The 15,300-nt window shown below is 43.4% G+C and overlaps 1 protein-coding gene across 2 annotated transcripts in view; it reads right to left on the bottom strand.

Moving 5' to 3' along the window:
- The window catches only part of HOMER3 (homer scaffold protein 3), a 277,994-nt gene that overhangs the window by 160,592 nt on the left and 102,102 nt on the right, over nt 1-15,300 (bottom strand). For both annotated transcript variants that reach the window (XM_040320899.1, XM_040320890.1), the window contains 2 exons: nt 7,060-7,216; nt 5,231-5,362 (listed from right to left, as the gene is read on the bottom strand). In XM_040320899.1, coding sequence (XP_040176833.1) covers nt 5,231-5,362; nt 7,060-7,216 — 289 coding nt within the window. The remainder of the gene's footprint in view (nt 1-5,230; nt 5,363-7,059; nt 7,217-15,300) is intronic.

Below are 15,300 nucleotides of genomic sequence, written 5' to 3'. Positions count from 1 at the left end.
ACCCACCCAAATTCTTGGAGGGTCTGGCTGGCAATAGACACATCCATCTCTAATTCTGAGCCAGAAGCTGCTCTTAGAAGAAGGTGTCTAAGTAGCCCACAATGCAATGCCTTGCTGTCTCAGCAAGCTAGCATCGGTGCGAGCACCTTGGTGAAAACTCTCGATGCTGACGCTAGTCCAAAAGGAAGGGACACAGATAGATAGTGGTCCTCCCCTATCGCAAAGCGTAGAAACCTCTGGTGACTTGCGCAAATTGGGACATGCAAGTAAGCGTCCTTGATGTCCAAGGACGCCAGAAATTCCCCCAGATGGAGCGCAGCTACCACTGAGCGAATGTATTCCATGCAGAACTTCCTTACTCTCACAAAGGCATTTAGGGCTTTGAGGTCCAAGATTGGACGGACCTGGTCCTTCTTCGGGACCACAAACAGATTCGATTAAAATCCCTGAAACCTCTTGTCCTGCGGAGTGGGTAAAATTACCCCGCAACACAACAAGTCCTGCACTGCCCCTAGCAGGGCAGACCGACGAGCCAGAAGGAGAGGAAGACTTGAAGGAAAGAATCTGTCCGGTGGATAGGAAAGAAACTATCTTGTACCCCGAAGAGACCATCTCGCAGACCCACTGGTCGGAGAGCAGTCCCCCACCCATAAGTCGGGCGGGGGCAAGGCTTCATGCAGTTGTGGGTTTGGGTGCCAGCTTTTTCGGCTTGCGCCCACGGGGTCGTTTCTGTCCCCCAGTTGAGCCCTTATCGGCCTGGGAGGGTGTACCCGTGGGCCCTGTATGACAAAAAATACCACTTCTGAGTGGGGAATGAAGGACTCGGCTTACGGCGCAGCTCCTTTCCCCAGGTGGACCGAGTAAGGAGAGTGCTCTCACCCCCAGTGTCATCCTTAATAATGTCATCCAACGAGGTACCAAAAAGCCTCCCACCCTCGAAAGGTAAAACAGCCAGGGTTTTTTTGGATGCTTGGTCAGCAGACCAGTATTTCAGCCAAATCAGGCAGCGCAAACCACCCCCGACACAGAAGCTCTGGATATCAAGGGTGCTGCATCCAGTGCAGCATCACAGACATATACAAGGCCCTGTACCAACTGGTCAGCCAGTCTAATAACTTCGGGAGGGAGTTGGTGCTCCTCCACAGTCTGGTGTAAAACCATTGCCCATTCAGTGAGTGTCTAAGACTCCAGGGTTGCGGCCACAATAAACCCCAACATGGTAAACATGGAACGGGTCAGTGCCTCTGACCTCCTATCAGTATGGTCCTTGAAGGCAGGGGTCCCTACTATAGGGAGAGTGGTCACCCTATTTAATCGGGCAACCGGGGGTCCATCACCAGAGGAGAAGCCCATTTTTTCAAGAGGCTCTCCTCAAAGGGGTACTGAACCGCCAGGCGCTGAGGAACTACAAATGACTTCTGCGGCTTCTCCCATTCCTTAACAATGAACTTGTCAAAGAAGGGCACATAAGGAAAAACCTTCACAGAACGGTCTGATTTGTGGGACCCAAAAAAGACAGAGCCCTCAGAGGATGCCTCAGCTGCACTATCCAGCTTAAGGGAGTCCCTCACAGCACTGATAAGCGCACTGACAAGTGCCCTGTCATGTACTGACCCAAGCAAGGATTCTCCTGGGACCTGAGCCGCAGCCAGGTACTGGTCTGAGTTGGAGCATTCCCCAGGGGATGGCGAAGTGAGGGGGCGCTTTTACCCCCTTACACCCGCACGCAGCTTCCACCCTGACAACAAATGTTTCCAGGGCTGCCAACAAAGTGTCTATGGGAACCGCAAGTGCAGGAGCACCAGCTGCCATGGCATTTTGGGGAAGAAGAACCAGATACTGACTCCATTCAGACAGCTCTCAGGGACCTAATCAGACCTGAAGAAAAACACACCCTCCTGCTGCGCTGACTGGGGGTTACCCAGGGGACTCACCAACCACAGGAAGAAACTGTTCAGCGCCGCTGCCTGCCATCAGTACACAGTGTGTGTGAGAGAAAAAAACTGTGAGGTAAAGCTGTGAGGTAAAATCACAGTGAGGAGTTTTGTGCTGTGCACTGTGCTGTGCACTGTAGAAGAAAGCACTAGAGGCCAAACCACATCCAAGATGGCCACTGTATGCCTCAGAGAGAACAGGGAATGGCCAACCGCAATAGCAAGCTGCACGATAGCGAGGCCACAACAAAATGGCCACCAATGGGATTTCCTAATGTAAACCAGCAGACTACAAAAAAATGGCGCGGGCACCGCCAATATGGTGGCGAAACGCCGCAACGTGGATGAGAAGGCCTAATGGGACCTTATTGTGGCAAAAACACTCCCACAGAAAAAAAGCAGGCTTAGAGACCCCACAGTCCCCAGGTGGGAAAAGGAGCCCCCCCCCCCCCACAGGTCCCCAGCAGCAGCAATAGCATTGCAGTAGAGGGAAAAATGACAGAGCAGGGAAGGGAGGATAGGAGGACCCCTAACCCCAGGAATGCTCAGCCGTACCGACCCGCCGAGGCGGGAAGGACTGTACTTACCCGTCCATGCGAGGACCCGCTGACGCATTCCTGACAGGCATACAACCGTTTTGGAGTAGCTGTCGGCCCGGTCCACAGTGAGTGAGAAAATGCCACAGCCCAGTCATATGTGGACCCTGGAGCAAAAGCTCACCGGCCACCCCAGGAGTCATGGGATATGTCGTGGCAGACCCAGCCCTTAGTAGTGCGCTCATGCTCGCTGGCCGGACTGAGGAGACTACAAGGATCTATATATCCAGCCTGTCTCTCAGCCGACAGTTGATAGAAGATTCTCAAAGAATAAAATTATGAAAAAATAAAATAAAAATAAACATTTACTTTACCAACAAAGGGAGCCATGCATCCTTCTCCTTTGCTAGGCAGAAAAAAAACTCAGGCTGCATGCTGCAGGGAGGAGGGTTATGTCCTGAGGGACCGTCCCCTGGGCGGGGCTGTTCAACTCTGTTAAAGTAACATGTATTTAATTATCTAACATGTTTCTGCCTAGTCCTCTCCTGTGAACAGGAACATAACCCACTTGTCAAGATTTAAGGATCTGTGACCATCCATGGATGATAATAGAAAAATTATTTTCACTTTTTATTTGCTTACATTTTTTCTGTATCTGGATTTTGCTGTATCTGTGCTTTACTAGTCTCAGTCTTGAGATTTGGTGCATACTGCTATTTAAAGTATGACACAAGTATCAATTTGTAAAAATATTCAGATCTTTAGCTTAGATCTCAGGAAAGATGTAGATCAAGTATGTCAAACTCAGATAAAACGGTGAACTAAACTGAGAGGACTAAATCTTTACAGTGGCTACACTATGAGGTCAGAACCTACTTAAAGGGTTTGTAAACCCCTGTTTAAAAAATAAATACATATCATATTTACCTCCACTGTGTAGTTCTTTTTTACAGTGTGGCCCCGATCATCCTCTTCTGGGGTTCCCCGGCGGCTCTTGTGGCTCTTTCTCGCATCGGTAAACCCCCTGGGAGAAGCGCTCTCCCTGGCGGTTGCTTTGTTGGTGTGCTCCCGAGTCAAACATTTGTGTCTATAGACACAGAATGCCAGACTCGGCCCTGCCCCCCAGCGCCTGCGTCATTGGATTTGATTGGCATAAGCTGCATTAAGGTGAAAAAACACGAGGGTTTACAACCCCTTTAATTCCAGAAAAGCATTATGGCACTTTGAGTTTTAAGATTATCGCAAAAATTGTAATTTACAATATTTAAATCAAGAGAGTGAAACCATAAATGTTTCCTGAAATGCGAAATATGTAAGTAAGTGGAACTTAAAAATAAGTGCTTATACGGATTTAAATCCAGTAATACACCATCTCACCCTGCTAGGCACATGCTCAGTTCATCTCTATATTTAGGCACTGTGCTGAATTTACTGACGTCCATTTACTGACAGTCTAAAGATTTACTGCTGTTCAGGGGCTTCGCAAAATAGAAGAAATAGGAACAACGATGGAGGCAATTGACAGCACAAACTAATTTTGGTAGTATATTATTAATGTGGAATGCATGTTTTTTTTTTTGCAAAAAAAACAAAACATTATTTTTTAGGGCTGTGGAAATTAACTATTTATTCCTCGATTAAACGTTAATTTTTTGGATCGATCAAAATTCTTTTGATCGGTACTCACCTCTCTGCCAGCTTCCGGGTATTCAGGGAGTTCCGTCGGAGATCCGGTGACGTCACGGACACCGGCGGGACTTGCCATGTCCATCTGAAGGGCTCCGTTGCTGTGCCTTCATATCTGCATGCCGGCGGGACCTTACTATCTGCCACACGCAAGGGCTGTTACACTTCCCTCTATCAACCTGGGATTCTACAACCATCCACTGGGAGCTGTGATAGTTCCCTTCAGGGGAAATCTACATGCCGACGGACTGATGTTAGCCCCTCCTCATCTGCATTCAGCAGTGGTATCATTGTACACATTTTTATACCAGTATCATACTTAGCTACATGTTTTCATGACTGCCTTTGCTATCGTTTGGTACCGTTTGGCATTACTCGCACCATTTTTACAGTTTATGTAGCTACATCAATTTTATCTCCAGTGCATTATTTATTTTGTTACCTACTTGAAGACTATAAAAGTTTTAATGCTATTCCCATTGAGCGCTGCCTTTGTGTGCTTTTTGTATCCTGCTATCCATCTGCTATCCCTCTAAAAAAAGCTCCTAAATACCGCCTGAAAAACTTCTGCCCTGCAGTCTCAGTGTGAAGGCCACAGTGCTTTCACACTGAGGCGATGCTCTGGCGGGACCGCTCCAAAAGTCCTGCTAGCAGCATCTTTGGATTGAAAAGAATGGGACACCGCGGCTTTACTGCCGGCAATGCGCCTCTGCAGAGGCACATTGCCGGTGGTATTAACCCTTTTTCGACCGCTAGCGGGGGTTAAAACCGCACTGCTAGCGGCCGTATACCACCGCTAGCGGCTGAATACCGCCGCAATTCCGACGGTATTGCCCCAGCTAAAAATACCGGCGCTATAACGCCACCGCACCTCCTGCCCCAGTGTGAAAGGGGCCTAATGGCTGCAGAGAAGGAGCAAAAGCGTTGCATGCATGTGTATAAAACACCAGTTTGACATGCTGGCATGATTTAAAATGTCTATAATCCTTATTTTGTATTTTTTGTTCATGTTTACACAGGAAACTTTAAATTTATATCCAGTACTAAGTAAGGCCTGAGGTAGTCCTGATTTACCTGAGTCAGGTTCTGTTCAGAAGCAAAGCCCAGCCCGTACACTGTGTTGGCTCGACTGTCAGCCCATTGTCCGAATTTCTGTGAGGTTTTGGTGAAGGTCATATTTGGAGTAATGGTACTGTTGATGATGGCCTACACAAATAAGACAGATAATTAGAAGATGCTTTTTATACTTTCAAGTAGAACTATAGGCAAAACTTTATTTTTTTCATTTTGGATAGAGTAAAGCAGGGTTATAGCAGAGAAGGGCAACCAAACTGATAAGAGGCATGAAGGAGCTCAGCTTTGAGGAAAGATTAGAGGAACAGAATTTATTCTCTGTTGAGAAGAGGAGATTAAGGAGGGATATGATCAACATGTACAAATATATAAGGGGTTCATCTAGTGAACTTGATGTATAGTTATTCACTGTAGGGTCATCACAGAGGACAAGGGGGCACTTTTTACGTCTAGAAGAAAATAGATTTAATCTCCAAATATGGAAAGGACTGTTCACAGTAAGAGCTGTGAAAATGTGGAATAGGCTCACTTTAACCTCCCTGGCGGTATGATTCTGTCTGGAATTACGTACCAAAAGCGGTACAATTATTTTGCAAGGAAATTTGGCATTTTATACTGTAGGCCTGCAATTCTTAGGAATAACTCATTTAAATCTGACCAAACAAGAGTCTAGTAGGCATCCCGGGTATGAATGTTTTTAAAAAACAAAATTATAAATTATAATATAATAAATAATTATAAATAATTATAACAAATAATAATATAATTATAATAAAAATTATTCAATAATGTAATCAACTCAAAATCACTGAAATTTGCATTCAGTGCTTTTTTTAATTTGGCGTCGTTCTCCGCCCCCGTGCGTCATAACGTCGCAGGGAACGGAGATCGGTGGCACACGGGTACACTGTGAATCGAGCGAGGACCCGCTCGCTCACACAGCGGGAATGCATCGCAGGATCCAGGAACAAGGTAAGTAATTCCCTGTCTGTGGATGCTGCGAAAGGTAAGCCGCGCCGCTGCACACTCTGCACATCTACCCCGAGCGTGACTCGGGGATACCGATCCTAACATGGAAAAAACACCCAGAGTCACGCTCGGGGATACCGCTAAGGGGGTTAATAGCTGGTTTTGGTTTTGGCAAGCTCAGTAGTTTGTTTTTAAAATATACTGGATTCTTCCCTAAATGTACATAATATAACTGAATGCTAATATTTACAGGTAAAGTTTATTCAGGGCATATCCAATTGCCTTTTGGGGGGGGATCAGAAAGGACCCCCCACTGTAGCAAATTGGGTCATGCTTTATTGATTTTTTTTTTTTTTGCCTTCCTCTGGACCAAGTGTGGGTATAGGATTGTGTATATGGAATTTTTATAATTGTGTGTATGTTTTTATGGATGGTTTCCTTGTTGGTTGATCTGGATAGACTTGTGTCTTTTTTCAACCTGATTAACTATATAACCCCATATAATTCAAAGATTTTCCTTCACTTCCTATTCCATAGCCAAACAGGAAGTAAGAGGAAATCCCTGCAAATTAAGGAAATCCCTTGGGGATCACCAGGTCACCAGAACCAGTACCATCATTGGAAGATTCCACCTCTATTACTTTTCTGGAGACAACCCACAATTTGGGATTTTCTTTACTTTCATTTTCAATGATAATGGTAGACAGGACACATAGAAAGGGGGAATCTCCCTAATGGGGGCACAGACAGCAATAAGACCGGGTGTTCTAATCCCTCTCCACTCTATCCAAAACTAAATCAAAAAGTTTTGCCTTTAGTTATACTTTCATTCTTTCTAAATGTGATGCATTGTGACTTACCTTGTTGCCACCCACACTGATGATTCGGTACACATTTCTTGTGGCATCATAGAAGTAGGACACAGTGGCAGCATGTTTGCTGGCTGGAATCCAATTCTTTTTGGTAACTGGGTCTATCTGAAAAACGTGAGCTCGGGTGCTGAAAATGGGTTGTTCCCTGTGAGAAAAAAACAAACAAACAAACAGCTCAGCCATGTGAACACTTTGCCATTGCTGCGGTAGATAACAAAATGAATTCCCTAAATCTATATTTTGGACACAAACACAGAGCATCAAAATAATAAACTTTGCAGACAACATCATTTTATTAATTACTTGCATTTATAATTGAGAGTCTCTGTACCCATAAAGACCCAGGAGTATCCAAGCTGACAAATAGAAATGTTTCAGATTTTGCTTGTTGACGAAGAATAATTATGGGATGCCATTTTTGTGTGAGTATTCTGTAAACATCATACAGCAAATGGTATCAAGCAAGAAGTAAATATTTCTCACTGATGGATAGTTACCTCCATCTGACAGCTGCTTCCTTGATGTCTACATACTGCTTGGCAAGTCCTCTGCACAGTAGAGTCCCTCAGAAGTCTATGGGGCCTGTCTACCTTCGTCTTTGCCTGGGAGATGGGCTCCATAGATTTCTGAGATGTTCTACTATTTAGGTGCAGTCAGAAAACAGAAGACTTGTGGTGCAGGGTGTAAACAATGCCCAGCCACAGCTGTGGAAGTTTGATGTGCGTATGCATCTCTACTGAGGAGGGGTGGGATACATTAAGTCATCTTATAAGAGCAAACACGAGAAAGTGCACTTCCTTGAAAGTAGACCATGTACTAAACAAGGTCTGCTCATTTACAAAGGATCCCCTCCACCATACAAAACGAAGATTTAAAAAAAGTGTGTGAGTAAAATAAAGTTACTTATTCGTGCCTTACCCTCATTTCCAACTGTGGTACCTAGACGAGGGTGAAGTCACCACATTTCAGGCAAGATTTCAAGAAATTGTGAGTAGCCCCAAATCTCACGAGAAGACATTTCTGCACTGTGCTGGAGTATCATTTTATGAGATTTGGGAATGGGATATTCATAATTCCCTGGGATCTTATCAGAAAATCCGCTATGCCAGCCTCTTCAGTATGGCAGCTGAGGGTAAGGTACTTACAGGTGAGGAAACCGCCGCTCCAGGTGAGCACCTCCAGGCAATCACTGTCTGCTCAGAAACAGAATGGGTGCTGGCAATGCACAGAATATGCGGATAGGGAAGAAGATGGACAGCCGCACTCCAAATAGTCTTAAAAAAGACGTGCTCTTTATTAATGGAAAAATTCACAGCAAACAGTCAGCATACAGCAGGGAAAATGGCTGACGCGTTTCGCATTGATCTCAATGCTTAATCATAGCTAACAATGAACAAAAGATTTCAGATATATATACACATACACACGCACGATAGTACTCCCCCTATTGGTCCCACCCCACATGTGATTGGCTCCAGATAATTAACTGGGATGACCAGCACATGTGGAGGGGATCAGTGGACTAAACCCACAACACATGAAAGACAAATCAATATCACATATAAAAATATATAAAAAGAATATATACTTTCTATTAAAGAGTAACCAGACCATAGTTGGACATAGCCTAAAAAATGTAAAAATATATAAATAATAGTATAGCCTAGTATGACAAAATTGATATATGTCAATCTGGCATAATATAAAAATACGTGTAAGACATATGTGATAATAAAAAAGTGAGTAATGACAGGTGACAAATAATGACATATATTGTGAAGAAAGGTATGCTTCTATGTATTCTAAGTGTGCAAATAGTTACATAGTGTCTCACAATGTAAATTGTAAAGCAAACTCTGCATGAGACATACAAGTAAGCACTGTTAAAAATATGTGAAGTGTTGTTTTGTGATAACGAAAGGGCGAGAAATAGGGAAAAATAAAAATAATGTTAAAAAATAATATAAAATAAATGATCAATAAAGAGTGAATAAATATGGGGTATGAAATGTTCTATTAAACATTAAATATGATGAAGTAAAAAAATATATATAATAAGTGATCAAATGTAAGTAATATGTGAAGAAAGATAAGTGATGAATAATCGTACAATCGAATAATAAAAATAAATAAATTCATGTGTGTTTATAAGTAGTGAATATAATGTGAAAATGAAACAAAACTAGTAGCGGGCCTCAGTGGGGTACATCACTAAAGTGATATAGTATCCTGCAGATGTATATGTATAAACATGAGCCTAAACATATTCAGACACTCAAATCTGTGTGTTTGTAAACAAAAGTCGACCAAGCGGCAATAAAGTTGCACAGAGAATGTGTAAACCATATACATAACGGTAAAAGGAACAAAATACCGGTGAACCCTAAAGCTAGTAAAGTTTCTAAATTGTTAAAAACGAATAAAGAATATATATAAAAAATAATTTTTTCATTTTGCATTTATAAGTAAAACCAAGTAAAAAGGTATGTTGGAGTAGAACCCTTGAATTCCAATGATATGCAGTAACTGCATATATACATTAAATATTGGATGCCGATGAGAACAATAGAAACAGCAATTCAATACCAATGGGGCCAGTCTTAGGGCAGGGATGGACTGTACACAAATGTCAATAAATGGCATATAAAGTCCCAACTGAACAAACAAAAACCAAAAACTACAAAGACAAAGACAAAAGGACAGGGTGGATGCGCTAGTATAGCGTGAATCGTGTGTATATGCCAGGATAAAACCGATGATATACATGTAAAGAGCATATATGTACGAGACTACACGTGCATCCAATGTGATATAGACTTGAAGCAAGTACAATGATCCATGCATCATAGACACGCTACAAATGAGTAGACCCAACGAAGTGACCAAGGATACCAAACAGGGGGGTCTATAGGGGCACAATACTCATAATAATGAATGGATCGCTGATGTAAACGGTACCCATAGTATGGTGCAGGTGTAGCCATGACTGATCAGTCATAGAAGTGGGACACGTCCCACTCGAAGTTGAGCCCCATAGGAATTCTCGTGCGGAGCGAGAATATCCAAAACACTTCTCTCTTACAGAGACTTTTAAACTTGTCCCCCCCTCTAAGAGGTGTAGTAATCTTTTCCATACCCTGGACAGTGAAGCTGGACAGGTCCTTGGAATGTACTACATTCCAATGCCTGGCCACATTAGTATCATGATCTTTAGAGATGTCATATAAGTGGTCGCGCAGCCTGTCCTTCAGTCTGCGGGTAGTGCGACCCACGTACTGGAGTTTACAGATGCTGCAAGTGACCACATATATGACAAATCTGGTGTTACAATTAATGAATTGTTTGATGGGGAAACTCTTTTCACTGGAATGAGAGTGGACGTGTTGTCCCGTTTTAATCAATTTGCAATACCTGCAACCATTAGCCCCACATTTAAAGGTGCCTTGAAATTGAAGCCAATTAGCATTGGCATTGTGGCTAAGAAAAAGGCTAGGGGACAGTTTGCTGCCCAGAGTGGGAGCTCTACGAGACACAGTTCTAATGCCTTCCTTCAAAATATGTTGGTACCCAATGTCACCGTACAGTACAGGCAAATATTTATTCACAATAGATTTTACTTTATTAAATTCAGTGCTGTACGGTGTGGAGAAAACAGGGACATCACTATACTGGGTGTCCGAGGAATTCTTATTTTTATGATGCACATGACCTAGAAGGGAATCTCTAGGTATGTTGCTGGCTCTAGCCAGAGCCCTGTTGATAACTTTGACGGGATAACCCCTGTCCAGAAATCTATTTGACATCTCGGTGGCTTCCAAGGAAAAACTCTCAGGGGAGCTGCACAAGCGCCTAAGCCTGAGAAATTGGCCATACGGGACCGCATTAATGGTGTGACCAGGGTGTGCAGAATCAGCCCGTAAAACCGCATTCCCTGCGGTCTTCTTGCGATATAGGCTTGTAGTGATCCTGCCATTAATACCCGTCAGTCGCACATCCAAGTACTCAATGGAGGTGGCCTGCAAAACTCCCGTGAATTTTAGATTTAAAGTATTGTCATTCAAATAGATTAACCAATTATCCAGATCGACACTGCTGTCATTAATAATGAAGAGCAGGTCATCTATATAGTGACCGTAAAACGCAGTGTCCAAACGACGGGGGCTACCACATCCAAAGATGCGGGACCTTTCCCACCAGCCCATATAAAGGTTGGCGAGAGAGGGAGAAAATTTAGCTCCCATAGAGGCCCCGCATCTTTGGAGGTAGTAGTCCCCGTCAAACATGAAAAAGTTATGCTTCAACAGGTATTCCAAGGCTTGACATATAAACTCCTGTAGAACCAGGGAGAATTTACCCGAATCCCTCAGGGAAGCACTCACTGCTTCAATACCCAAGTGGTGGGGGATGCTAGAATACAAGCTCGTAACATCACAGCTGATCCACCTGTGATCAGCTGTCCATGTGAACTCATGCAGTTTATTAAGAAGATCTTTGGTATCCCTAAGATGACCTGGAAGTGCCAGAACCAGGGGTTGCAATTGACTGTCAACCCAATCACCCAAACGTTCGTTTGGGTGATTGGGTGATTTATGCCTGCCACAATGGGTCTGCCAACAAGTGGACACAGACCCTTGTGGATTTTCGGCAGATGGTGAAAGATAGGCATGATTGGGTTGGCAGGAATAAACAAATCCCGTTCTTTAATGGTAAAGATGCCCGCCTGTACTGCACGATCTAAAAGCCTGGTGAGCTCTCCACTGAAAATGGTGGTAGGGTCTGATTTAAGGGGGGAATATGTGTCAGTATCGGACAGTTGTCTTAAAGCCTCATTGCGGTATGTACATGAATCTAGAACAACCACCGTACCCCCTTTGTCAGAATTGCGTATAATAATATCCTTATCATTACTAAGGGTCTTCAAAGCATCGAATTCCTCACTAGACAGATTACAACCAACATGTTTCTTGTGGCAGGTCCGGGAGAGGTGAGTGAGGTCCCTCTCCACAAGTTTTTGAAATAGGTCAAGATCCTTACCCCTAGACCCCACCGGGTAAAATTCTGAACGTAACTTAAAAGGAATATGACTGATGTCATCAGTAGGGTCAATGGGGCAAGGATCGGACTCAATAGCCAAATCAGTTAGGTCCTGTAAGGCACAGACCTCTGGGAATAAAATGGGGAGAGACACAGACTCACCAATAGTCGAGCCGTCAGGAGAAACAGACAAGTCCTCTGATGTAGACGTAAGAAAGTGTTTCTTTAAGGTAAGGGCTCGAGAAAATCTGTTTACATCAAGTATAGTCCCAAAGAGATTGAAATGGGTTGTTGGACAAAAGTTCAGTCCCTTAGAAAGTAGGGCAGTCTCTGCAGGAGTAAAAGTTCTGCTTGACGTATTCAGGACATTAGAAACTATTGCTTCAGTCGACCTCGGAGGGTGTAGTGGGGTTTTGGAGTTTTTGTGTCGCTTCCCCCCCCTTCGTGTTTTCTTAAAAGAGACGTTTTCTTCTTTGCTGGTTTGTCGGATGTATAAGGGTGTGGATGGTTGCGAGTGTCCATATTAGAAGATCGTGTGGCCGATGCGGTGGTGCGCTCAGGGGATGAATCTGATCCTGTGGTGCCTATAGTGTCATAGGCATATTCTGATTCAGGCTCAGAGAAGCCGACCGTTTTGGTACGATTTCTGCGGGGACGATTGGTTTGGAAATGTGTCTTTTTCCACACATACACTTTACCACTCTCGTAGTCGGTGTTGTCCCTGTTCATCTTGCCCCTTTTTGTGTCAATCACAGACCTTTCTAACTTATCAAGTCTTTTGTTGAGATGTCCGTCTAGTGACGAAAAATCCGTATGGGTTTGAAGTGGTGTAAGTTCTTTTTGTAGGGAAGCCATATCCATCTGCAGTTTGTCAATTAGCTTTTGGTTGGATCTCATGAGAATATCCATCAGCTTCAAAGAGCAGGTGGTGAGCGTATCAGTCCACTCTTTCTTTAGGACATCATCAAACAGTTCAGATGAGGGGAATTTTTTAATCCTTAAACCCCGAGGAATCTGGGCCAAGGTAATATATTCAGATAAAAAATGTGTGTCCCAGTAAGATTTAATCTCCTTGGCCATAAGGGATTCCAACTTCCTGAACATGGATAGTAATGGAATGTTATTGTCCTCACCTGTAGTTGACATAGTTGTCGGTGGCTGTGTTCTCAGAGGATTATCCAAAGGAGATTTAAGGGTTCTACTATAACCCGGTTCTGTTGCTGCTGTTGCGGGCATAGTGTCTTCCATAGATGAGCTGTGGTTCTGAGTAGTAATCCGGACGGTAGCCGGGAAAAGAATCAGACAAGCCGATGAGTGCAGACCGAGCTGGCAGTCAAATGGATGCAAAGTCCAAAACGATAAACAGGTGAGGAAACCGCCGCTCCAGGTGAGCACCTCCAGGCAATCACTGTCTGCTCAGAAACAGAATGGGTGCTGGCAATGCACAGAATATGCGGATGGTAAGGTACTTACAGTCGTATGCAAAAGTTTAGAAACCCCTGACAATTTCCATGATTATCATTTATAAATACTTGGGTGTTTGGATCAGCAATTTCATTTTGATGTATCAAATAACTGAAGGACACAGTAATATTTCAGTAGTAAAATTAGGTTTATTGAATTAACAGAAAATGCGAAATATGCATCAAAACAAAATTAGACAGGTGCATAAATGTGGGCACCCCAACAGAAAAATCACATCAATATTTAATAGAGCAGAAATAACAGCCTCTAGACGCTTCCTATAGCCTGTAATGAGTGTCTGGATTCTGGATGAATGTATTTTGGACCATTCCTCCTTACAAAACATCTGCAGTTCAGTTAGGTTTGATGGTTGCCAAGCATGGACAGCCCGCTTCAAATCACCCCACAGATGTTCAATGATATTCAGGTCTGGGGACTGGGATGGCCATTTCAGAACGTTGTACTTGTTCCACTGCATAAATGTCCGAGTAGATTTTGAGCAGTGTTTTGGGTCGGTGTCTTGTTGAAATATCCGGTCCGGTGTAACTTCAACTTTGTGACGGATTCCTCAACATTATTCTCAAGAATCTGCTGATATCGAGTGGAATCCATGCGACCCTCAACTTTACCAGATTCCCAGTACCGGCACTGGCCACACAGCCCCACAGCATGATGGAACCTCCACCAAATTTTACTGTGGGTAGCAAGTGTTTTTCTTGGAATGCTTTGTTCTTTTGCCGCCATGCATAACGCTTCTTGTTATGACCAAATAACTCAATCTTTGTTTCATCAGTCCTCAACACCTTATTCCAAAATGAAGCTGGCTTGTCCAAATGGTCATTTGCATACCTCAAGTCACTCCGTTTGTTATGTGTGTGCAGAAAAGGCTTCTTTCACATCACTCTCCCATACAGCTTCTCCCTATGCAAAGTGCGCGGAATTGTTGAAAGATGCCCAGTGACACCATCTGCAGCAAGTTGATGTTGTAGGTCTTTGGAGGTGGTCCGTGGGCTGTTTTTGACCGTTCTTACCATCCTTTGCCTTTCCAATATTTTATGTGGCCTGCCACTTCTGGCCTTAACAAGAACTGTGCCTGTGGTCTTCCAGTTCCTCACAGTGGACACTGACCCCTTATATCTCTGCGATAACTTTTTGTAGCCTTTCCCTAAACCATAATGTAGAACAATCTTTGCTTTCAGGTCATTTGAGAGTTGTTTTGAGGCCCCCATGTTGCCACTCTTCAGAGGGGAGTCAAAGAGAGCAACAACTTGCAATTGGCCACCTTAAATACCTTTTCTCATGATTGGATGCACCTGTCTATGAAGTTCAAGGCTTAATGAGCTCACCAAATCAATTGTGTGTTCCAATTAATCAGTGCTAAGTAGTTACAGGTATTCAAGTCAACAAAATGAAAAGGGTGCCCAAATTTATGCACCTGTCTAATTTTGTTTTGATGCATATTGCGCATTTTCTGTTAATCCAAATAACCTCATTTCACTACTGAAATATTACTGTGACCTTCAAATATTTGATAGATCAAAATGAAATTGCTGATACAAACACCCAAATATTTATAAATGATAATCTTAGAAATTGTCAGGGGTTCCTAAACTTTTGCGTACGACTGTATATTAACTTCTTTACTTACTGATTGGTCAATGAAACAGCAGCACAGCGATCAAGTCAACCCTCTGCTCACTTTGCTCTTTCCCTTAGTTCACATGTTCCTTG

Source organism: Rana temporaria, chromosome 1 (assembly GCF_905171775.1).
Source record: "Rana temporaria chromosome 1, aRanTem1.1, whole genome shotgun sequence".
Taxonomy (NCBI): domain Eukaryota; kingdom Metazoa; phylum Chordata; class Amphibia; order Anura; family Ranidae; genus Rana; species Rana temporaria.
The sequence above is the reverse complement of the archived record's forward strand: the minus strand, read 5'-3'. Positions and strand labels throughout refer to the sequence as shown.